The sequence below is a fragment of the Mesoplodon mirus genome, assembly GCF_964341445.2.
Source record: "Mesoplodon mirus genome assembly, chromosome: 6".
Classification (NCBI taxonomy): domain Eukaryota; kingdom Metazoa; phylum Chordata; class Mammalia; order Artiodactyla; family Ziphiidae; genus Mesoplodon; species Mesoplodon mirus.
Genome location: NC_138982.1, coordinates 75,821,337 through 75,848,070, shown reverse-complemented (window position 1 = coordinate 75,848,070; position 26,734 = coordinate 75,821,337). Strand labels below are relative to the sequence as shown.

Genomic DNA, 26,734 nt, shown 5'->3' with positions numbered 1-26,734 from the left:
CATGTCATATTTAAGGTAAACAAGAATCGAGTAGTCTTGGACGGGCTAGTTCTGTGGATGTCATCTGGTACATGGTTAGCATTTAATAAAGTGTGTCTACTAAAGAATGAATACATGAATGGAGTTGAATATTGATAGTATGTCCACTCCCTGTGATAGTATAATGTGATTCTTTGGACAGTCACAAACTATTCCCTGGGGAATAGTTTCAAATGCAACTGCGATGGTTTCCCTGAGTGGCACCCCATCACCATCACCAAATAGAACTTTTCCCACATAAAGATTCCTTTGGTAGAACAAAGTTCTCTCAGGAGAAGTAACTAAATGTTGGGGAGAATCAGAAGTGGTACCCATTCATGCCTTTGCTCCAGCCAGTGCACAGGGACTTGAATGCGCAGGTAGAAAGAAGAGGGGTGGCATATTGTTAGAGCTCTTATTCACTCCTGACGGCATCCCTCCCTCTTCTTGGTAAATTTCCCTGTTCCCCTCTAACTCTTCCCCATACCCCATTGTGAGGGGCTCCTGGAATCTCATAAGAATTGTGATTGTAAAGTTTTCCAATGAGTCAATCAACATAGCATTGATTTTTCCTCTTTCTCACTCAATAGATACAAAATAAATACCAGGCAATACCTTTCTCTCTGGGTAAGCACATGTGTGTGTGCATACACACACATACACACACAGATTTTAATTTCAGAGGAAATTTCTAGTTGAAATTTTGACCTGCTATTGAGTTTTATGAAGCTGTTATAATGAAACATATTCACTTTTTAGTATTTCTATACAAAGGTGAGAAATTTAAATTAACCAAAACAATTTTATCTAACTTTTCTTCTCACTATCACTTTGCTCATTCAGGGAATGAGAGCAAAAAGCAGTCACACAGGAACATTATTTTTCTACTTTTTAATGCATTAAAGGAAATTTAATAATGAGCCTACAGTATACTCAATAATTCATCATTATATTAAGGAATTCAGGAGAAGAAGGAATCACTTATAAAATAATTATGTTATGTAGATAGAGAATTATTTTTTTTTTACAATTCTAAGGCTCTGCTAACTAAAAACTTCATAGAAAGAAAAGTCAATATGACAGAACTCCATTTAACTTCGTTTGTATGTCCCCTAGAGCAGTGGTTCTCAAATATCATGCATCAGAATCACATAGTGGCCCACCTCAAGAGTTTCTGTCAGTAGGTCTCGGTGGAATCTAGACATTTGCATTTTTAACAAGTTCCTGCTGGTCCAGGAACCACACTTTGGGAGCCCCTGCCCTAGAGTACACAGTACAACCTTAGGCACAGAGCAAATACTCATAAGCTAAACCAAATTGAATTACTGAATCATCTGATGGGCAGAATAAGACTTGACTTGAATAGACTCTCAGGCAGGATTTAGCCAAGTTCATGATTAGTAAACTGCTTTTAAAAGGGTTTCACGATATTGCAGTCTTAGTTTGTGATCCTGAAGTTCTGAAGATCTGCCCTCTTATGCCTCCCGCGCATACCTAGTATAAATGTATTCCTGAGATTTTTCTTCTAGAAACTTTTCTTCTGACTTGCAATCTGATCTAACCAAGGTCACAAGTCACCAAAGACCGCTCAGTTCTTCAGCAGCAGAATTGTCCTGCCACATACACACACACACACACACACACACACACACCAATAGGCTTTACGTATGCTGACCTCAGTAGAAGAGAATTTATGCCATAGGACTGACAGTCCTACAGAATTGGGGATACTTTATCAGAGGCAGAGGTAGCCCATCTCCTTAATCCCAATCTCTTTTGATGTAGAAGGGGTCATCTCCAGCATCCACATACTGGACAATATTATTGTCATTATTCATGAAATAACAGCCAGGCCAGTGACCGCAAGAGTTCTGCCTATAACGATCCACCTAGTGGGCACCCTTGAAAGGTTTACTACTCCAAGTTTTCATTAAGGCACCTGTTCCAGACAATTGTCCTTTTCATAAGCACCGCAGTGTTTCTCAAGCAGTTTTTATGTTGAAATGTGAAAATGTCAAGCACTTCCTCTCCCACCCACCACTCCTCTCTTTTTTTCCTCAGGTTGTGATGAATAACTTAAGCCCAGCCTGGAAATCATTCAAAGTATCAGTAAATTCTCTATGCAGTGGAGATCCCGACCGCCGGCTGAAGGTCAGAACTCTGTCTATGTCTGAGAAATGTAATTTTACATATTTACCCCTCCTCTTTCTCTTCAAGTGAATGTTGGCAAACCCAAAATTTTCTTTATCATTTACCCAAATCTCTTAGCATCTTGATGGAAGAAACAAGGGCTCTCCTTTCTGCTGGAGCCATTGAGACTCCTGAGATAACATGAGATAAATCTCAATCATGTTACATTAAGTGGCAAATCCCATGGCCTCTAGGAGAGAAACTGTGGCAATAAGTTCAGGGTATATTTGGGAGTTATTAAAAACACAAATACTGTTGTTATCAGTTATCTACTGCTGCATGACAGACTACTCCAAAATTTAATACTTAAAACAATAGCCATTTATTTAGCTTATGATTCTGTACATTGTCAAGTTGAGTTCACCTAGGAGGCTCTTTTCTTGGTCTTGCATGAACTTCCTTATGTATTTGCTGTCAGCTGTACCTGAGCAGGACACCTCTGCTTCTGGGGTTTGTCTGGCTGTCATCTGGAATGATCAGGGTGGCGGGGCCATTTGTCTCTCATCGATCAGCAGGCTAGCTTGACTTACACACTCAGCAACCTTAGGGTCCAAAAGAGCCAGGGCAAAACATGCACATCTCGAGGCCCAGTCTCAGACTCACATGAGGTCATTTCCTTTGCATTCTATTGGCCAGTCACACAGCCATCCCAGATTCAGGGATGAGGAAATAGGACATGGACTCTACCTCTTGGCAGGAGGAGCTGCAGAGTATGGTGGCCACTTTTTTCAGTCTACCACACATGCGTTTTGAGTATCATGGGAATGTAGAAGTTGGAAGAAAAGACTCATTATAAGAGTCAGGACAACCAAAGGAGGACAATAGGCTAAGTGCCCGAAGCAGACTCCCAGAGTCATTCCTTATGGTCCCTGGTCTGGCCCTCTCTCTACCTTGGAAGTCCAGAAGCTCCATGTTGTCAGTGTCCCAGAGGTGACTCTACCAACTCAGGACGACTGAGTAAATTCAACAGAGGCCAGAGCTATAAATCAAAAGGCCGACAGGTTCATGTTCAGTGAGAAACATGACCCTCAAGCCGACTCAACATTCATATCAGCTTTACCAGAGCATTTTCTCCATGTGGGCAAACCATGGGGAGGACACTTGTCAGAAGGTTGTGTGACAGCCTAAAAGCAGAGCCAGGGAAGCTGGATAATGGAGGTGGTTAATAGCTTGAGACTTTAAAAGCCTGGGACACCTACCACCCCAATGGGATTATAGGTCTGTTAGGCAGACTAAACATTCATGTTGGGGGCACTGACTCCCCTGGAAAGTATTAAATGGGCACTGCCAATATTTGTCTTTGTAACTTTACACTTTCCTCACTCTTTTTGCCCTGTAAACCTTCTTCTAATGGATATAATTATTTGCATTTGTCAATGTCATCCATCAGTTTAGAATCCTATCCATTGGTTAGTCCCAAACTCTTAACGTGACTTTACATCTTTGTTTAAAACCATTTTGTTTGGACTTTGTACTATCTGTGGATATGCTTACTTCTGTGGTCTGGAGGAACTGCTCAGAGTTGTCCCTAATATCTCCTGTGGGAGGCTCCACTTCCACTGGAATTGTCTTTCATGCCAAAATCAGGACTCCTGGCTGTTTGGGTCTCGTGTATAAGCTCATATGCACAGTGGCCAAGACCTACAGCTTCAGGTCTGGGTTGGGGATTGTCACCTATACTCTGAGCCACCCCATCCCACTCCCAGGGAGATAAATGGACACTTTGGGGCAGAAAAAAACATAATGCCTACATTAACCATAGGCCAACTTAGTCATGGGGAGTTATCAGATAAAAGGGGAGGGTTATCTGTAATTGAATAAATAAAAATGCAGAAAGGGAGCATTTTGTGGCCTTTTGAGTGCTCTGCTGTCTGTAGAGGACAAGTGGGAATAAAGGAGAGAGAGAGAGACAGAGAGAGAGGGAGAGAGGGAGGAAGGAAAAGGAAAGGAATGAAGGAAGGAAGGAGAGAGAGACAGAGAAAGGGAGGATAAGGATTTCTCAACAGCTGAACCATTGACATTTGGACTTTGTTGTGGGGGCCTGTCCTGTGCATTGCAGGATGTTTAGCAGCATCCCAGGCTACTAAACACTCGTAGTGATACTTCACCCCCATCAGTCTTACAGCCAAAAGTGTATTCAGACATAAAATGTTCCCTAGAGGGTAAAATCATTTAGACCAATGCATCAGAATCACCTAGAAGGCTTGTTAAAACACAGATTGTTAGGTGTTATCCCCAGGGTTTCTGATTAGGTGGGTCTGGAGTGAGCTTGAGAATTTACATTCTACAATTCCTGAGTGACGCTAATGCTGCTGGTCCCAGCCCACACTGAGAACCCCTGGTACAGACATTTGCTTCTTCATTACAGTCCTTCCGCGGCTCAGTGCCCCCCACCACTTTCCACCACCCAACCTCCCCTCCACCACCTTTTCTCTGTCCAGCACTCATACCCACCCTGCCCTCTCCAAGCCTTCAGGGCTTGGCACATGCCTCTCTCTGCCTGATGCCTTCTTCATCTGCTTTTCTTGGATTATCATCATCTGCTACTTTCCTCCGGGTCTCTCCAATATCCCTCCACTTCCGGAAACCTTCCCTGATCTCTTTAGCTTCTATGGGTGCCCTCTAGCCCTCTGTACCCACCTCATAGAGATACCTCTCCACTTGTTTGGAACATTTCCATTTCCATCTCTTTCCCCAGCAGGTGACTCTTTCTTCCCAGTTTGCCCCTTCAGGGTGAGAACCATGTTTTTTCCCCTGTGTATCCAGGCATCCAGCCCAGCGCGCAGCACAGAGCAGATACTCAGTAACTGTTTCTGGAGTGAATGGACAGAAGAGCAGGGAGGTGCTAAGAGGTCAGCAGTGCATCACTGGCGGGGGGGGGGGGGGAATCGGCCCACACAGGTGTGCTGAGCTCACTAGGTGACAAACCCAATATCATCACTCACCTGCTCACAATCACCAAATGCAGCTTTTCTGAAAAGCTGGAGAGACTTCCTGTATTGCCCTTTATTTGTATTGATTATTTCATCACAAAGGCCACTGAGAAATGCTCATAATGTTGTTCCCATTCAGCTTTCTCTGAAATAAAATGGTACCATACTGGCAGGCAGCATCTCCTCACCACCAAAAAAAAAAAAAAAAACCCAGAAAGTGAACTTTTAAATTAAAAACTTTGGGGACTTCCCTGGTGGTCCAGTGGTTAAGAATCTGCCTTCCAATGCAGGGGGTATGGGTTTGATCCCTGCTCAAGGAGCTAAGATCCCACATGGCTCGTGGCCAAAAAACAAAAACATAAAACAAAAACAATATTGTAACAAATTCAATAAAGACTTTAAAAATGGTCCACATCAAAAAAAAGACCAAAAAAGAAAACATTTTAAAACCCTCTGTCCATTTAGATTCTCAGTCTTGGCAAAACTCTAATAATGAGGTCTTTGTCCCAAATGAGACTTGATATCTTTAAATCTCATTTATTCAGGGTCCACACTAACACCAAGTTTAAATAAAACCAGATTTTTCTTTTGGTTTTATTTATTTTTTCCCTCCTCTATGGGAAAAATTTTTTAAAGCATTCAAATAAGTATTTTTCAGAAATTGATACTTTAATTTATTTATTATGAAAAATTTTAAACATCCATAAAAGTAGTGGGTTATGATAACCCACCCCTCTCCCCACACCCATCACACAGCCTCAACCCTTATTAACTTGTGGCCAATTTTATTTCATCCATACTCCCAATACCCATTTTCTGTCACCCCGCCCCCAACCACCACTAGATCGTTTTGAAGCCAATCTCGGACCAGGGCTCACTCATTCATTAGGGAAAGCAAGCATAGTGCCAGAACACATGATACTTTTAAGAACCTACAAGAACGTTTTAATTTATTTTAAAGTGAGAAGGAAAAATGAACTTATAAGATTGAATAAACTGTTTCCGTTTTTTTTTCTCACATCAGAAAACAATAACATTTTTAGGATCCCCAAAATCTATTATGGTGAGAGGGGGTCCATGAAGGCAAAAGGGCCTGGGGTCAGTGTAAGTCACTATGGGGTCCTCTCCCAAACACCATACCATTTCATCTGAAAATACTGCAATATGTATCTCTAAAGGACAAGGAATCTTTCTATAAACATAACCATGAACCTATTTTTATACCTAGAATATTATCTAAGCTGCCTTAATACCAGCAAGTGTTCTGCCACTATTCATATGTGACCATCTAATTTATTTAATAGTTTTTTTTTTCAAATTGGAATCTAAACAAGGTCCAAGCATTGCATTTGACTGAAATGTCTCTGAAGTCTCTTTCAATCTGTTAGTTCTCTCTCCCTCTTTTTTTTTTTTTTCCCTTGCAATTTAATTAAAGAAACTTCTTTTACTTGAAGAAACCAGGCTGGTTTGTTCTGTCACATTTCCCCCACTCTGTGTTCTCTATAAACAGCTAGCTGGCACTTGATCAGATTCAGCGGCTGTTTTGTAGCAAGAACGTTTTACAAGGGTGGTGTTCTTTTATGGTCTTAACAGTTATTGAGGAGCATTGCCTAGATTCATTATTTCATTAGAATTTCCAAAATGGTAATTTTCTAATTCTATTACTCCTTCTTTATCTATTATTTAGAGTTCTTCTATAAAGAAGAGCTCCCTTTAACAGCTGTTTGGTTCCCTGAGGTGTGATTTGTACAAGAAAGGCCGGAAAATGCTTTATTCTTTCTTTTTTTCAAACAATTTTCAGAATAACAAGTTACTTCTCTAGCATCCTTCATAGGTGACTAATGGGGTCCCTCACTATTATTAAGAATTCATGGATTTTTTAATATATCCCAGTGTTTCAATCTATTTCAGTTATAATTATTCCTTTGAAATCTTGTATCGTCCCTTGTTTAACCAGTTAAAACCCCTTCAAGTTGGCTCTTGAGTTCTTAATAGTTTCCTTGCTTTCTGGTATGAATTTTTTTAATTCATGAATTTTGAAATTTTGAAATTATTTTTTTCTGTAAGATATGTATCTCTCTATAGATGCTAACTCATATTTTAAAGTCTAGAGACAATTCCTCTCTATAGTTGAAACTTTAACCCATAGAACGGTTGGGTTCCTTTGTTTCATTTTGCTTTCAGCATTTAGAATTTATTTTTTCAAGTTTAATTTTGTCTTATAATTATATAAAATGTTTACATGATTCTAAAATCAAAACTACAAAACAAAGTACATTCAGAAAAGTTTAACTCCCATTCCTGTTTCTCTAGTTTTTACTCTCTTCCCTTACAGGTAATCATTTTGTAGCACATTTTAATACCTGATAGAACCAGCCTCTCTCACTTCTGTATTCTTTGTATTTTTAAGGGTCTTCAGGTCTGCTTGGATATTTTGCTTGTTCTTTCCATTAAGCTTTATAAGCAACTAGTACCAGAATAAAAAAAAAAAAGTGATAGTATTTTTATTGAGATTGCAAAGGAAATCTCTTCTTTTTTTTAACATCTTTATTGGAGTATAATTGCTTTACAATGGTGTGTTAGTTTCTGCTTTATAACAAAGTGAATCAGTTATACATATACATATGTTCCCATATCCCTTCCCTCTTGCGGAAATCTCTTCTAATGTTGTCTTCCCAGCCCAGAACATGGTTCGTCTTTCAGTTCATTCAAGTCTCCTTTTGTGTTTGCAGGAGCACTTACTGTTCCTCTTAGAGGTTTGGAATGTTTTTTAAGTTTATGCCTAGTTTGTTTGTTTCTGTCTTTCTCTTCCATTACACCTTCTAAGTGACTATTGTTTGTATACATAAAAGCTATTGAATTGTTTTCTTAAATAACTATTTTATTAAGTTTTATTGTTGTTTATACTAATTTTCTGTTAATTTTTTGGAGTTTTTAAAATATAGATCATATGGAAATAGAGACAGTTTTGCCCCTCCTTACTTAACTAGTCGTTCTCCTTATTTCTTTTCTTTATTTGTGTGTACCAGTGCTCCCAACACAATGTTAAATAGTAGCAGAGTTGGAGGGCATCCTCTGGTCTTATTCACCAGTATGGTGGAAAATGCTCTGGTGTTTCCCCATTAATTCTGACAGAGGTTAATTTTTTAAAGTAATTGTGAAGGTGTCAGAGGCTTAGAGTTTTCTCAGCCACATCTACTGAGCCTTAAATACCTACAGTCGGACTCAGAGAGGATTCTCTCTCAGTAACTCAAGAGAAAACCCTGCGACAAGCTGAAATGTCTTCTGAACTATGTAAAAGACATTGCACTACTTCCTAAGTAGATTTAGGGTTACATTTAATATTAACTATTTAAAAAAATATATGTATTTAATATTTAATACTAGCTGTTTAATGACATATTTAATATTTAATGTTAGCTATTTAATGAAATATATATTTAATATTTAATACTAGCTACTTAATGAAATATATTTAATATTTAGCTATTGAATGAAATTATCCATGATTTCTATGGCATATTAGAGTCCTTATCAAAATCACAACTTCATTTACTTCTAGCCATACTGTGAGGTAGATTCCATTGTGTTCATTTTACAGATGAAGAAACTGAGGCTCAAAACGCCATGCAGTCAAATGCCAAATTTCATGCTTTTTGTTGAATTGTGCTGCCTCTATTTTGTTGTATTCTTAGAAAATAAATCATCCTGATAAAGGATGATTTATCCCATTACTCTCACTCAACTAAAATGCTTATCATCATTCAAACATTTAACAGAAAGAAGACTTGTCTCTATGTAGCGTATTTCATAAAGTCTGAGAAACTATCAACTATTCACCATACCACTAAAGGGGAAAAAACACTCTCAATGAAACTATAACACAGTGCTTTTCTATCAATTTGTGGTTGTTGAGAAAATAAATATGTGCCTCTTTGATTCTATGAAATATGATATTAATCATTTCCTTTGATTTTATCAACACATTATTAATACCTAGTATGTATTTGTTAGGAGACAGTGCTGATATTCAGAATAGATTCTTCCAGATGGTGGTCTTAGAAAGAGAAGGGACCACCAGCAAGTATTATTAACACCCTAACTGTGCCTAGTACTGGGGTAAAGGTCATGCCAGAACAATTGAGACAAATACCATGTAAGCACCCTGAGGTCATTTCCTGTCCCTCTCTCTGGTGCTCAAACTGCACAGGTAACTTGGAGACTTTCCCCTAGAGTTTATCGGACATCCTCTGAGGATAATTGATAGAAGCCACTTGCTTTGAAGAGGGCTTTAGGGTGAGGAGGACCAGTTGTTTCTGTATCAACTGCCCCCAGGCCTTATTCTGGAGAGAGGCCCAGGTTATTAACTGAGGTCTTAGTGGGGTGGACACAAGCAAGACAGAACCAGGAGAAGGAAGTAGCAGAAAAGAAGGAGAAGCAAGTCCCCAAAATCAAAGCAGAGGTGATGAAACTCAGGAGGCCATGAGGGTTGAGAGGAGGCCCAGACACAAGTCTAAAGCAACCATAAATGGCATTTTTACCCACCTAATATCTTGCTCATTCTTCATGCCCTCCCTTCCTCTGTAGCGGTGCCTGGGTGATTTAAAACAGCATGTTCACAAGCTCCCTCCTGACACCCCAAAGCTGGATTCCTGGCAGGTCAGAAAAGTGCTCTGTTGAATCAGAATCCCAGTGGTCCTGGCATCTTCAGTTTAATGGTTTTCCTAAACAATTCTTGTGCAGGCCATTTGCCAAGAGCACATGGAGAAGCAGTGTCTTCCCACTGATTCTGCAAACCTAGCTGACTTCTTGGCACCTCTCTTAGGTAGCTCAGTGTTTTTCCTGCCACCTCACTGCAAATCTAATGTGTGTATATATTTGCTCTTCCTTCTCTATGAAATCCTGACATTCGTTCGTCCTTGGCTTCTATCCAGCTATTCCCATCCTCCCTTCTCAGGTGTGACCAAGCCATCTTCTCCACAAATTCACTCTTTGCTTATTCTCTGAGCCAGATTGGCTCACAACTGCCAAACGGATTGGACTCCTGGAGTGTGTTCTTGGAATTTGCCCTGGACATTCCCCCTTTATTCCCAACCCCATATGACTCCTAAATCCTGGACCCCTAAGTACCTCTTATTTGGCCTCTGATCCTTTGGACTTAGTTCCATACTTGTTTCATGCTGATTTTCTCTAACAAACCTCTGGCTCTTACTGCTTAGAAAGGAAGAAACCCCACCCTAGTTCCAACCCCCAGATCTCAATCCTTGACAGCGGCCCCAATTCAGCCCCATAGTTCCCCCAAATTCATAGAAGGGGCTTCAATCATTAGATAGCCCATGGCTTACACCAGCATTTCCCTATTCTTGCTACAAAACATGGGAATTTGGAATTTAGGGGTTCATTGCTATGTTCAGTGTGGCTGGAAACACCTGTAGTAAAGAATCTGACATTCCCAGGTGGGTGGAAGCAAGTTTACTTCCTTCTCTACCTACCTTATAATGGAAAGGGAAAATTTGGGGGTGGCTCATGGTCCTATGAAGCTTTCTTGAGATCTGTTAAAATGTAAGTGCTTTCTTGATGGCCTCTGGACTCGAGGGTTGCTGGTTTTATGCCTGTCGATAGCCCACTCAGCCTAGATGCCCTGCAATTACCAGAGGACTGCAGACTCACCAAGGTGTCTCTGTGTTAGATCAGCCCTGACACAGGAATTCTCAATGCCACTTAAGTAAATGGCACCTGAGCCCAGCAGGCTGCCTCTACTGAGATCTGTAATCTATACAGTACTGCAGCAAGGAAAAGCAACATCCAGCTTAAATACTGTTAAATCGTGCAGGAATAGAGAAACTTCTGAATGAGAGAAAAACTACATATTCTCTTAATTTTAATAATATTTTTCCTTTTCATTAATATTATCCCCCTTTTTACAGACGAGGAATTCAAAACTCTTTGTTTAAGGAAATTGCTGAAGTTTACACAGTGAAATAGTGCAGCCTTAGTTTAAACCCAGCTCTCTCATGCTCCATCGTTCTTGTCCTTAACTATTGAAGGACAGCTAACGTTCACCGAACATTCACCCACCAGCTCCCAGTTGCTTCGCTGGACACTGCTTAAGTGACTTCATTTAACCCTATAATTACCCTAGGTTATACAATGCTGTGGTAACAAAGTGCCCCCATGAAATATAAGTTTGTCACTCACATAACAATCAGAACTAAAGCTTTCTAATCAGTGTCTGCCTCTCCTGCGTGCAGTGATTCAGAACCCAAGTTGCTTCTATCTTGTGGCTCCTCCATACCTTAGAGCCTCACTGTTATTTGTATCCACAGGAAGAAGGGTAAAAAATGTGGAGAGGGATGCGAGGCCCATGAAGAAGCCAGTAGCTTAGTTGTGCCTGTGCAGAACTAGGAGTGCCTCAGCTTTTTCTTATCTCCAATCACCTTTCCCCACTTTCCCCACACCCAAGCTTTATCCCATAAACATCCCAAGCCCTTCAACTTTGCTAACAGGGATTTGAGATTCGCTCACCCGTCTCCTCACTTGGCTGCCTCATGAATAAAGCATTTCTCTGATGCGAACTTTGGCATCACAAGTTCTGGCTTGCTGCACCCTGGCCAATCACGGCTTGTCCTTCAAGATTCCACCTGGTTCTTACCTCTCTAAGAAGGCTCGTTTGATGCCTCGACCTAGGGTACATAGGAGGTGTATTTGCTGAGGCCCTGTATAATCAAAGAAAATCTACTGAAGGCTCTACAGGTAAAAGGCAATGGATTTAACTGTAGAATTTTTTCAACGTTGTCTGACATCCAATATTACATAGAAGTTTGAGTGAGGCTAATGACAGACTCTGGGAGGGCTCAGGCCAAGGAGTCCTTCCCAGACTTCCACTGCCAGTGTCCTTATCCCTGTGGTGAGTCACAGCCACCCCCCACTTTTGCAGGAGACCCTCCAACACTAGCAGCCATATGACTGACAGGGTCTTACTGCTCCAGCTGGGTGTCAGACCTGAACCTCTAAGGTGGGAGAGCCGAGCTCAGGACATTGGATCACCAGAGACCTCCTGTCCACATAATACCAATCAGCGAGAGCTCTCCGAGATATCTCCGTCTCAACACTAAGACCCAGCTCCACTCAACGACCAGGAAGCTCCAGAGCTAGAAACCCCATGCCAAATAACTAGCAAGACAGGAACACAACCCCATCCATTAGCAGAGAGGCTGCCTAAAATCATACTGAATTCACAGACACCCCAAAACACACCACCAGATGTGGTCCTGCCCACACAAAGACAAGATCCAGCCTCAGAGACCAGAACACAGGCACCAGTCTCCTCAACCAGGAAGCCTACACAACCCACTGAACTAACCTTACCCACTGGGGGTAGACACAAAAAACAATGGGAACTATGAACCTGCAGCCTGCAAAAAGGAGACCTCAAACACAGTAAGTTAAGCAAAATGAGAAGACAGAAATATGCAGCAGATGAAGGAGCACAGTAAAAACCCACCAGACCAAACAAATGAAGAGGAAATAGACAGTCTACCTGGAAAAGACTTCAGAGTAATGATAGTAAAGATGATACAAAATCTTGGAAATAGAATGGAGAAAGTACAAGAAACGTTTAGCAAGGAACTAGAAGAGCTAAACAGCAAACAAAAAATGATGAAAAAAATAAATGAAATTAAAAATTCTCTAGAAGGAATTAGAAGCACAATAACTGAGGTAGAAGAAAGGATAAGAGACCTGGAGGATAAAACACTGGAAATAACTACCACAGAGCAGAATAAAGAAAAAAAGAATGAAAATAATTGAGGGCAGTCTCAGAGACCTCTGGGACAACATTAAATGCACTAACATGTGAATCATAGGGGTCCCAGAAGAAGAAGAGAAAAACAAAGGGACTGAGAAAATATTTGAAGAGGTTATAGTTGAACACATCCCTAATATGGGAAAGGAAATAGTCCATCAACTCCAGAAGTGCAGAGAATCCCATACAGGATAAATCCAAGGAGAAACATGCCAAAACATATATAAGTCTAACTATCAAAAATTAAATACAGAGATGCCCTCATCCACCAGAGGGCAGACAGCAGAAACAAGAAGAACTACAATCCTGCAGCCTGTGGAACACAAACAACATTCACAGAAAGATAGACAAAATGAAAAGGCAGAGGGCTATATACCAGATGAAGGAACAAGATGAAACCCCAGAAAAACAACTAAATGAAATGGAGATAGGCAACCTCCCAGAAAAAGAATTCAGAATAATGATAGTGAAGAGGATCCAGGACCTCGGAAAAAGAATGGAGGCAAAGATTGAGAACATGCAAGAAATGCTTAACAAAGACCTAGAAGAATTAAAGAAGACACAAACAGAGATGAACAATACAATAACTGAAATGAAAACTACACTAGAAGGAATCAATAGCAGAATAATCGAGGCAGAAAAACGGATAAGTGACCTGGAAGACAGAATGGTGGAATTCACTGCTGCAGAACAGACTAAAGAAAAAAAGAATGAAAAGAAATGAAGAGAGCCTAACAGACCTATGGGACAACATTAAATGCAACAACATTCGCATTATAGGGGTCCCAGAAGGAGTACAGAGAGAGAAAGGACCAGAGAAAATATTTGAAGAGATTATAGTCAAAAACTTCCCTAATATGGGAAAGGAAATAGCCACCCAAGTCCAGGAAGTGTAGCGAGTGCCATACAGGATAAACCCAAGGAGAAACACACCGAGACACATAGTAATCAAATTGTCAAAAATTAAAGACAAAGAAAAATTATTGAAAGCAACAAGGGAAAAATGACAGATAACATACAAGGGAACTCCCATAATTTAACAGCTGATTTCTCAGAAAAAACTCTACAAGCCAGAAGGGAGCGGCATGATATAATTAAAGTGATGAAAGGGAACAACCTACAACCAAGATTACTCTACCCAGCAAGGATCTCATTCAGATTCGATGGAAAAATCAAAAGCTTTACAGACAAGCAAAAGCTAAGAGAATTCAGCACCACCAACCAGCTCTACAAGAAATGCTAAAGGAACTTCTCTAAGTAAGAAACACTTAGAGAAAGAAAAGGACGTACAAAAACAAACCCAAAACAATTAAGAAAATGGTCATAGGAACATACATATTGATAATTACATTAAACGTGAATGGATTAAGTGCTCCAACTAAAAGACAAAGGCTTGCTGAATGGATACAAAAACAAGACCCATATATATGCTGTCTACAAGAGACCCACTGCAGACGTAGGGACACATACAGACTGAAAGTGAGGGGATGGAAAAAGATATTCCATGCAAATGGAAATCAAAAGAAAGCTGTAGTAGCTATACTCATATCAGATAAAATAGACTTTAAAATAAAGAATGTTACAAGAGACAAGGAAGTACACTACATAATGATAAAGGGACCAATCCAAGAAGAAGATATAACAATTATAAATATATATGCACCCAACATAGAAGCACCTCAATACATAAGGCAACTACTAACAGCTATAAAAGAGGAAATGGACAGTAACACAGTGGGGGATTTTAACACCTCACTTACAACAATGGACAGATCATCCAAAATGAAAATAAAGGAGGAAACAGAAGCTTTAAATGACACAATAGACCAGATAGATTTAATTGATATTTATAGGACATTCCATCCAAAAACAGCAGATTACACTTTCTTCTAAAGTACTCACAGAACATTCTCCAGGATACATCACACCTTGGGTCACAAATCAAGCCATGGTAAATTTAAGAAAATTGAAATCATATCAAGCATCTTTTCTGACCACAATGCTATGAGGTTAGAAATGAATTACAGGGAAAAAAATGTAAAAAATACAAACACATGGAAGCTAAACAATACGTTGCTAAATAAGCAAGAGATCACTGAAGAAATCAAAGAGGAAATAAAAAAATACCTAGAGACAAATGACAATGAAAACACGATGATCCAAAACCTATGGGATACAGCAAAAGCAGTTCTAAGAGGGAGGTTTATAGCTATACAAGCCTACCTCAAGAAACAAGAAAAATCTCAAGTAAACAATCTAACTTTACACCTAAAGGAACTAGAGAAAGAAGAACAAACAAAACCCAAAGTTAGTATAAGGAAAGAAATCATAAAGATCAGAGCAGAAATAAATGAAATAGAAACAAAGAAAACAATAGCAAAGATCAATAAAACTAAAAGCTGGTTCTTTGAGAAGATAAACAAAATGGATAAACCATTAGCCAGACTCATCAAGAAAAAGAGGGAGAGGACTCAAATCAATTAAATTAGAAATGAAAAAGGAGAAGTTACAACAGACACTGCAGAAATACAAAGCATCCTAAGAGACATTGACAAGCAACTCTAGGCCAATAAAATGAACAACGTGGAAGAAATGGACAAATTCTTAGAAAGGTATAACCTTACAAGACTGAACCAAGAAGAAACAGAAAATATGAACAGACCAATCACAAGCAATGAAATTGAAACTGTGATTTAAAATCTTCCAACAAACAAAAGTCCAGGACCAGATGGCTTCACAGGTGAATTTTATCAAACATTTAGAGAAGAGCTAACACCCATCCTACTCAAACACTTCCAAAAAATTGCAGAGGAAGGAACACTCCCAAACTCATTCTATGAGGCCACAATCTCCCTGATACCAAAAGCAGACAAAGATACTACAAAAAAAAGAAAATTACAAACCAATATCACTGATGAATATGGGTGCAAAAATACTAGCAAACAGAATCCATTAAACACACATTAAACACATTAAAAGGATCATACACCATGATCAAGAGGGATTTATCACAGGGATGCAAGGATTCTTCAATATATGCAAATCAATCAATGTGATACACCATATTAACAAATTGAAGAATAAAACCATATGATCATATCAATAGATGGAACAAAAAGCTTTTGATAAAATTCAACACCCATTTATGATAAAAACTCTCCAGAAAGTGGGCATAGAGTGAACCTACCTCAACATAATAAAGGCCATGTAACACAAAGCCACAGGAAACATCATTCTCAAAGGTGGAAAACTGAAAGCATTTCCTCAAACATCAGGAACGAGACAAGGATGTCCACTCTCACTACTATTATTCAACATAGTTTTGGAAGTCCTAGCCATGGCAATCAGAGAGGAAAAAGAAATAAAAGGAATAGAATTTGGAAAAGAAGCAGTAAAACTGTCACTGTTTGCAGATGACATGATACTATACATAGAGATCCTAAAATGCCACCAGAAAACTACAAGAGCTAATCAATGAATTTGGTAAAGTTGCAGGACACAAAATTAATGCACAGAAATCTCTTGCATTCCTATACACTAATGATGAAAAGTCTGAAAGAGAAATTATGGAAACACTCCCATTTACCATTGCAACAAAAAGAATAAAATACCTAGGAATAAACCTACTTAGGGTGACAAAAGACTTCTATGCAGAAAACTATAAGACACTAATGAAAGAATTAAAGATGATACCAACAGATGGAGAGATATACCATGTTCTTGGACTGGAAGAATCAATATTGTGAAAATGAGTATACTACCCAAAGATATCTACAGATTCAATGCAATCCCTATCAAATTAGCAATGGCATTTTTCACAGAACTAGATTAAAAAATTTCACAATTTGTATGGAAACACAAAAGACCTTGAGTAGCCAAAGCAATCTTGAGAAAGAAAAATGGAGCTGGAGGAATCAGGCTCCTGGACTTCAGACTATAGTACAAAGCTACAGTAATCAAGACAGTATGGTACTGGCACAAAAACAGAAAGATAGATCAATGGAGCAGGATAGAAAGCCCAGAGTTAAACCCACGCACATATGGTCAGCTTATCTGTGATAAAGGAGGCATGAATATACAATGGAGAAAAGACAGTCTCTTCAATAAGTGGTGCTGGGAAAACTGGACAGCTACATGTAAAAGAATGAAATTAGAACACTCCCTAACACCATACACAAAAATAAAATCAAAATGGATTAAAGACTTAAATGTAAGGTCAGACACTATAAAACTCTTAGAGGAAAACATAGGCAGAACACTCTTTGACATAAATCACAGCAAGATCCTTTTTGACCCACCTCCTAGAGAAATGGAAATAAAAATAAACAAATGGGACCTAATGAAACTTAAAAGCTTTTGCACAGCAAAGGAAACCATAAACAAGACAAAAAGACAACCCTCAGAATGGGAGAAAATATTTGCCAATTAATCAATGGACAAAGGATTAATCTCCAAAATATACAAGGAGCTCATGCATCTCCATATCAAAAAAACAGACAACCCAATCCAAAAATGGGCAGAAGATCTAAATAGACATTTCTCCAAAGAAGATATACAGATTGCCAACAAACACATGAAAGGATGCTCAACATCACTAATCATTAGAGAAATGCAAATCAAAACTACAATGTGGTATCACCTCACACTGGTCAGAGTGTCCATCATCCAAAAATCTACAAACAATAAATGCTGGAGAAGGTGTGGAGAAAACAGAACCTTCTTGCACTGTTGTTGGGATTGTAAATTGATACAGCCACTATGGAGGACAGTATGGACGTTCCTTAAGAAACTAAAAATAGAACTACTATACAACCCAGTAATCCCACCACTGGGCATATACCCTGAGAAAACCATAATTCAAAAAGAGTCATGTACCACAATGTTCTTTGCAGCACTGTTTACAATAGCTAGAACATGGAAAAACCTAAGTGTCCATCAACAGATGAACAGATAAAGAAGATGTGGCACATATATACAATGGATTATTACTCAGCCATAAAAGGAAACAAAATTGAGGTTTTTGTAGTGAGGTGGATGGACTTAGAGTCTGTCATACAGAGTGAAGTAAGTCAGAAAGAGAAAAACAAATAGTGTATGCTAACACATGTATATGCTATCTAAAAGAAAATGGTTCTGAAGAATCTAGGGGCAGGGCAAGAATAAAGACACAGACTTAGAGAATGGACTTGAGGACATGGTGTTGGGAAAGGATAAGCTGAGATGAAGTGAGAGAGTGGCATGGACATATATACACTACCAAATATAAAATAGCTAGTGGGAAGCAGCCGCATAGCACAGGTAAGTCAGCTCTGTGCTTTGTGACCACCGAGAGGAGTGGGATAGGGAGAGTGGGAGGGAGACACAAGAGGGAGGGTATATGGGGATATATGTATATGAGTAGCTGATTCACTTTGTTTTACAACGGCAAGTAACACAACAATGTAAAATAATTATACTCCAATAAAGACGTCAAAAAAGAATGTGAAGAGTGTTCTCTCTAGAAGTTTCAGCTGGAAACAGCACTTGACATTGCTGCCTATATTACAATGACTAGAACTCAGTCATACAGCCACACTGAACTGCAAGAGCGGCTGAGAAATGTGGTCTAGTTGGATTTGGGGTGGTTTTTGGTGACTATTGAGCTGGCTTTTCCATGGGGAGACACTGTTAATATCCCATTTTGCAGATGAGAAAACTGAAATCACTTGACTAAATTCATGGAACTTGCATGTGACATAACCAGATTCAGGTCTGTCTGACTCTATCCAGTAAAACTCTCTGTGATGGTGGAATATTCTGTACCTGTGATGTTCAAGAGAGTAACTCACTGCCCATATGTGGCCAAAGTCATCCTTGCCCACACTCTCCTCTCTTTCTCTTCAGGAAGCCTTCCTATTTTCATTCATCCCATGCTGGGAACACATTCCTTCTTCTCCAATAAACACCATCCCAGGAGAAAATTTCACCCCGTCATGTGTCAAGCCTCCACAGCTCATGGGAGCCCTCCTCTGCTAAGTTCCAAAGGGGGAGGAATGGGTGTCCTGAAAATGAGGTCAAAAGTAGGTACTGCCATGCAGAGATAATCTTTTCATCAGTGAGAATCAAGTCTGATTTCCTCAATACCTAAGAAGAGAGAACACCCTGTCAAAGCAAGTGCTATGTTTTTTTCTCCCCAGGAAACTATATAATCGGGTCTTACATAAAAAAAAAAAAGAACTTTGCAAGTTAGTGCTTGATGGGTATACATTTTCAGTGGGGAAGATGAGAAAGTTCCAGATATGGATGGTGGTGATGTGTGCACAGTAATGTGAATGCACTTAATACCACAGAGCTGTGCACTTAAAATTGTTAAAAGTAGATTTTATGTTATGTATCTTTTTCCACAAAAAAAAAAGTGTGTGAAAAAAGAATCTTCTTCCTGTTGATGTGACTTTGAACTTGCCCCTCGTGGAACACCTGCTTGGCGTTACTGTACTAAGGAGCATTCGAGTGCTGCTCGTACCTGGCAAACCTCACCTAGGATGGCTCCTGCTCTCACTGCAGCCTGGGATGAGGGTGTGGCAGCTCTGCAGATGCCCAGGCTCCTCCCTCTCCCTCTCAGAAACCCTTGTGTGGTACAGGGGGGGTCGTTCATTGCACCATTATGAGTGAAAAGCATAGAAGAGTTGGCATGATCTGGTACAACTGTTTTGTGGAGAAAACGGTCACTCTCTGTCTGGTCAAGCTCTGTCTGATTAACTCAAAAAAGATTTTTGAAGAAATTACCTTTGGAAAATACTTTGAAATTCTGAACTAAGAGAACCAAATAAACACTAATCCGTGTCCTGGTGAGATCTCTCGTGTAAAGTGAAGAGGGAGCCGTGTTGTCTTCCAAGGTGGACATTTTCCTGCTAGAGAGAACATCTATTCCAATAAATCGTGATTTATTGCTGTGAGGAGAAGCAATTGCCTCACATTATTTAACCCTTGTATGCCTGCATCTGCACTGAAAATTAAGATAGCTAACCAGCTTCTGGGAAGATGCTTGGGGAGAACTAGGCAGCTGGACCAAGTTGCTGAATGATGATGGGGAGGGAATGTTCTAAGGAAAGTATGAGGTTGCTCTGTGCATCCTTGAGGCATAATTCAACCCGATGAGGCTCCCTGTCCCGTCTGAATAATGCTGTGTGTGGGCAACATGGACATTATCTTATGCCGGTTGCTCTTGTTTGCTTGTGTGTTTGTGTTTATTTAGGCCACTTTTCATCATTCATTGCACCACTTTGTTAATGTTGAAGCTGCAAATGTTGCCTCAAGATCTCAATTTTCATTTTTGCCCTTTTGGAAATGTTTTGAAATGTAGCCTTGTCAATAGGAAGGTTTTCACAAATTGGGTTGACATCCCGAGAGGCCATTGTACTGAGTCCGTTTCTATAGGGAATTCAGCTACTCTCCCACATTTTAAACATTAAAGAGGAATGTAGGTTTTTTGAAAAAAGTATTGCAATCTGCAGCCATCCTGGGCATTTCTTGTGGAAAGTCTTTTCAATAGACTTTCTTTTCAATAGAATTTTCAAATAAAGCATTAAGAGAGCTCTCTCTTAGGAAGAAGGACAGCTTTTATAGAGTTCTTGAGGCCAAGAGAAATGACCCTTTCTTAGGTGCTGGGCAGAACAGTCCCACAGGCCCTCCTCCTCAGGAGGAGGCCACGGTGCTCATGAAACCCCAGCTGCTATAAGGTGCTCAGACTTCCAAAATGGGTTTGGAAAGGCCAAGATTTTGTCTCTGGGGACCACATGAAACCACTGTCAGAGGAGAACAGACTGACTGACATTATAAGAAATAAAGTATTTGTCCCCTGGGAGCATGTGAGGACCTTCCTTCCTGTGACCTTAAACTCACGACAGAGGATACAGATGCCTTTGAGCCATCCCAATAAGGAGAAGAAAGCTAGAATGATCATTACCCTGGCCTCTGCCCAATGAGTTAGAAACAAGTGAGATGCCTTCTTGTGCTGCCTAGCGTGGCTGCTCAGCTAGACAGATCCAGCCCAGGCCCTGTCCACCAGCTGTGGTCTCCAGCTTCTTTGCTTAGACACTTGATGGGTCCTGGAAAAAGTGACTCATGTAAGAGTCAGATGCATACATCAGGAGGACAATATATGAATTTATAAAATTTTTAATATAATTTATTATTTATTTAATAAAAACTATAAGCATGCTCCACCATACTCCTTCCCTGATGTCTAAACTTTTGTGAAGCAGAGTTAGCCATCAGAACATTGCTTGGTGAGCATGGAAAAATCAAGGCCAGGGCATACGAGGAGTCTTGAGAGACTGTACTGTGGTCAGCAGTTAGACACAAAGACCCTTTGGAGAGTTTGATTAAGTTAATAGGATATTTGCCTTTTAAAAGGCAGAATACATGAACTCATTAAGGCTGATCTCTGGACTCCAGAGCCCTGGGATGAGCCATGGTGAGTCCTGTCAAAATATAATTTCCAAAAAGTTAAAAGCATAACCAATCCAACTATCAATGATCATGTGTCAAAGATTTTAATCAGCTCATTCATGAATGAGGAAACCAATACGAGGATAAACTATTTTCCAAGAGGGATAGGTTTTACACAGTCTTTTTCTTTAAACATGACTAAGATTTCTAACACAAAATTGATCAGTGTCCTTCACAGCAATAAATCATAAACTTCAGGGTTATCTTTGCTACTAGATAGAAATCATTGCATCGTATGTAATTTTAACATATATAACTTCACAGAGTCTGAGCTCTTAATTAATAAATAATAAAGAGCAAAATCATGCAATGGTACATTCTTGTAGGGAAATCAATCATCCTTGGCCTGTTAACCAAAGCTTCAGTATGCCATTGAAAGGACTTGCAGTCACATGCTTGACTTGTTTCCAGGTTATGGATAATTTTTCTTAAACTCATTGGCCCCCTAGTTCATATTTCTAGAAAGTGATACATGCCTGAAATTCCTATCTGTCCTCCTTTGCTCCCTCTCCATCTCTGAATGGCTGGCACATTGTTAAATTTCAGATGTCAGCTCAGAACTCAACTGCTCAGAGATGCCTTCCCAGAGCTCATGGTTCATGCATACCTTCCTCCAAGTACTCTCCAACTCATCACCCCATTAATCTCTCTGATGGCACTTACCATCATCTGTCATCATCATGTTTATTTCTTTACATGTTTATTGTCTGTCTGCTATACTGAAATGCAAGTACCAAGGTCCAAGGGAAAGGAATTAGCCTATCTAATTCACCTCTATATCCTCAGCTCCTAAAACAGTGCTGGGCATATAGTGAATGCTTGATAAATATCTGCCTAATGGATGGATGCATGCATGGGTACATGGATGGATGGATGCATGCATGCATGCATGGGTGCATGGATGGATGGTATGTATGCATGCCTAGTTACATTAGTGACATCTTTTGGAAGACTTCCTGCCAGATTTTTGCTATTTGGTCTGCCCTTTTAAAGTCTCCAAGAAAAACACTCCTCTCATCTACTTATTCTTACCCTCACATATATTGACACTGCTGATTAACTTATTATTGCCACCTCATCACTTTTGACCTAGGGTACTACCTTTATGTAAGGCAAAGGTAAATGCTTTATAGAAATGTTCCTTCCTCATTGTCAGTGTCTTGGAGAACACCCCACTACAGCCCATTTACAATCATACTCTCTCCTAATAGTTTTCTCCCTCGAATTAAAGCACATCTTTCCTTCCACCAGCCCTGTAGGGTTGCAAGAAGGAAAGAAAGGAAGGGAGGAGTCTGGATGAGGGAGAAAACAATAGGGAAAGACACTTCTTCAGAATGAGGGCCTGGAATGAAAGCTACAAAGACAATAAACAAGATCTTGGCCTCACCTGGATCTCACATCATACTTTTTGGAGGCCAAAGGGGCCTAAATTCCTCTCAGAAAAGGGAAGGAAAGCAGCCTTAAGGATTTTCCAAATGTCAGGGATCTCATTTCACAGCATATTTCCTGGTCAGGTATTTACCTCCTTCAGACAATCTCTGAAATAGCTAGAACCAAGGCTAGGACTAAGAATGATAAATTCTAGCTCACCTGTAAGCTGTGAGATTTTCAATGGAAAAAATCAGGAGACGGAGGTAGGGTGAGTAAGACAAGCAGGATTCAATTAAGTCCCAGAGTGGGTGAGAAAAGAAAGGACTATTTTCTATATTCTGATCCTCAGAACGTTTTCTATAATTTCCTTGTCTTTTTGTTCTGTCTTTCCCTTGGCAATTAAACATCTACCCAAATTTTATTGTTGTTGACCGTCCAGCATGCCTGGTTGCACTCTCATTTAAAATATGTTATGACAGCTATCTCACGAAGGAGTAAAACCACTAAATGGACTTGTCAGGAAGTATTACCTCCAGCTCATCTCCCCTGGAGACCAGCTGGCCCTCTTCCTACACTCTCTTAAAATTCACTCATCCCTGCTGCTCCCAATAATGAAACCAACTCTTGGAGGTGTACAACGTACCATACCTCAACAGACCTTTTCACATATCAACATATGTGATATGTGATAGATAGGTCAACATATCTAGAACAATGTTGTCAAACTTGAGCATGCATCAGAATCTCCTGGAGGGATTGTTAAAACACACATATATGGGCTCTAACCCCAGAGTTTCTGATTCAGTCGGTACAGGGTAGAGCCGGAGAATTTCCATTTCTCACAGTTGCCACGGGATGCTGATGCTGCTGGTCCAGAGTTCACATGCAGAGAATCACTGATACCGAAGAAGCAGTCAAGAGACGACCTCAACAACATCTTTCCTTCAATTCACCCATCTCCACCTTAAAATATCTCAGTATCTGCATACATTGTTTCCTTCTTGCCAAAACTAAGTAACTCATTCATTCACTCCAGTTCCTTATAATACTCAGACTCTTCCATGGCTAGTCACTGATACAAGTACTTTTTTTTTTAACATCTTTATTGGAGTATAATTGCTTTACAATGGTGTGTTAGTTTCTGCTTTATAACAAAGTGTATCAGCTATACATATACATATATCCCCATATCTCTTCCCTCCCTCCCACCCTCCCTATCCCACCCCTCTAGGTGGTCACAAAGCACCAAGCTGATCTCCCTGCGCTATGCAGCTGCTTCCCACTAGCTATCTATTTTACGTTTGGTAGTGTATATATGTGCATGCCACTCGCTCACTTCGTCCCAGCTTACCCTTCTCCCTCCCTGTGTCCTCAAGTCGATTCTATGGCAGGTCTGCATCTTTATTCCCATCTTGCCCCTAGGTTCTTCATGACCATTTTTTTTTTTTTAGATTCCACATATGTGTTAGCATACAGTATTTGTTTTTCTTCTTTCTGACTTACATCACTCTGTATGACAGACTCTAGGTCCATCCACCTCAATAAAAATAACTCAATTTCATTTTTTATGGCTAAGTAATATTCCATTGAATATATGTGCCACATCTTCTTTTTCCATTCATCTGTCAATGGACATTAGATTGCTTCCATGTCCTGGTTATTGAAAATAGAGCTGCAATGAACATTGTGCTACATGATTCTTTTTGAATTATGGTTTTCTCAGGATATATGCCCAGTGGTGGGATTGCTGGGTGGTATGGTAGTTCTATTTTTAGTTTTTTAAGGAACCTCCATACTGTTCTCCATAGTGGCTGTATCAATTTATATTCCCACTGAAAGTGCAAGAGAGTTCCCTTTTCTCCACACCCTCTCCAGCATTTATTTTTTGTAGATTTTTTTGATGGCCATTCTGACTGGTGTGAGATGATATCTCATTGTAGTTTTGATTTGCATTTCTCTAATGATTAGTGACGTTGAGCATTCTTTCATGTCTTTGTTGGCAATCTGTATATCTTCTTGGAGAAATGTCTATTTAGATCTTCTGCCCATTTTTGGATTGGGTTCTTTGTTTTTTTGATATTGAGCTGCATTAGTTGTTTTTAGGTTTTGGAGATTAATCCTTTGTCAGTTGCTTCATTTGCAAATAATTTCTCCCATTCTTAGGGTTATCTTTTCATCTTCTTTATGGTTTCCTGTGCTGCACAAAAGCTTCGAAGTTTCATTAAGTCCCATTTTTTAATTTTTGTTTTTATTTCCATTACTCCAGGAGGTGGATAAAAAAAAGATCTTGCTGTGATTTATGTCAAAGAGTGTTCTGCCTATGTTTTCCTCTAAGAGTTTTATATTGTCTGGCCTTAAATTTAGGTCTTTAATCCATTTTGAGTTTACTTACGTGTAGGGTGTGAGGGAATGTTCTAATTTTATTCTTTTACAGGTACCTGTCCAGTTTTCCCAGCACCACTTATTGAAGAGGCTGTCTTTTCTCCATTGTATATTAATACCTCCTTTATCAAAGATAAGGTGACCATATGTACGTGGGTTTATCTCTGGGCTTTCTATCCTGCTCCATTGATCTATATTTCTGTGTTTGTGACAATACCATACTGTCTTGATTACTGTAGCTTTGTAGTATAATCTGAAGTCAGGGAGCCTGATTCCTCCAGCTCCGTTTTTCGTTCTCAAGATTGCTTTGGCTAATCGGGTCTTTTGTGTTTCCAAACAAATTGTGAAATATTTTGATCTAGTTCTGTGAAAAATGCCAGTGGTAGTTTGATAAGGATTGCATTGAATCTGTAGATGGCTTTGGGTAGTATACTCATTTTCACAATATTGATTCTTCCAATCCAAAAACATGGTATATCTCTCCATCTATTTGTATCACCTTTAATTTCTTTCATCAGTGTCTTATACTTTTCTGCGTACAGGTCTTTTGTCTCTTTAGGTAGTTTTATTCCTAGGTATTTTATTCTTTTTGTTGCAATGGTAAATGGGAGTGTTTCCTTAATTTCACTTTCAGATTTTTTAACATGAGTGTATAGGAATGCAAGAGATTTCTGTGCATTAATTTTGTATCCTGCTACTTTACCAAATGCATTGATTAGCTCTAGTAGTTTTCTGGTAGCATCTTTAGGATTCTCTATGTATAGTATCATGTCATCTGCAAACAGTGACAGCTTTACTTCTTCTTTCTGATTTGGATTACTTTTATCTCTTTTTCTTCTCTGATTGCTGTGGCTAAAACTTCCAAAACAATGTTGAATAAGAGTGGTGAGAGTGGGCAACCTTGTCGTCTTCCAGTTCTTAGTGGAAAGGGTTTCAGTTTTTCACTATTGAGGGCAATGTTGGCTGAGAGTTTGTCATATATGGCCTTTATTATGTTGAGGTAAGTTCCCACTATGCCTAGTTTCTGGAGGGTTTTTATCATAAATAGGTGATGAATTTCTCGAAAGCTTTTTCTGCATCTGTTGAAATGATCATATAGTTTTTATTCTTCAATTTGCTAGTATGGTGTATCACATTGATTGATTGGTGTATATTGAAGAATCCTTGCATTCCTGGGATAAACCCCACTTGATCATAGTGTATGATCCTTTTAATGTGTTGTTGGATTCTGTTTGCTAGTATTTTGTTGAGGATTTTTGCATCTATGTTCATCAGTGATATTGGCCTGTAGTTTTCTTTCTTTGTAACATCTTTGTCTGCTTTTGGTATCAGGGTGATGGTGATCTCGTAGAATGAGTTTGGGAGTGTTCCTCCCTCTGCTATATTTTGAAAGAATTTTAGAAGGATAGCTGTTAGCTCTTCTCTAAATGTTTGTTATAATTCTCCTGTGAAGCCATCTGGTCCTGAGCTTTTGTTTGTTGGAAGATTTTTAATCACAATTTCAATTGCAGTGCTTATGATTCGTCTGTTTATATTTTCTATTTCT

The 26,734-nt window shown here is 39.4% G+C and overlaps 1 protein-coding gene across 1 annotated transcript in view; it reads left to right on the top strand.

The window, feature by feature from the left end:
- The window catches only part of CPNE4 (copine 4), a gene marked incomplete at its 3' end in the record, with an annotated part of 595,946 nt that overhangs the window by 448,713 nt on the left and 120,499 nt on the right, over positions 1-26,734 (top strand). Inside the window, exon 7 of the mRNA XM_082625196.1 lies at positions 2,080-2,169. Coding sequence (XP_082481322.1) covers positions 2,080-2,169 — 90 coding nt within the window. The remainder of the gene's footprint in view (positions 1-2,079; positions 2,170-26,734) is intronic.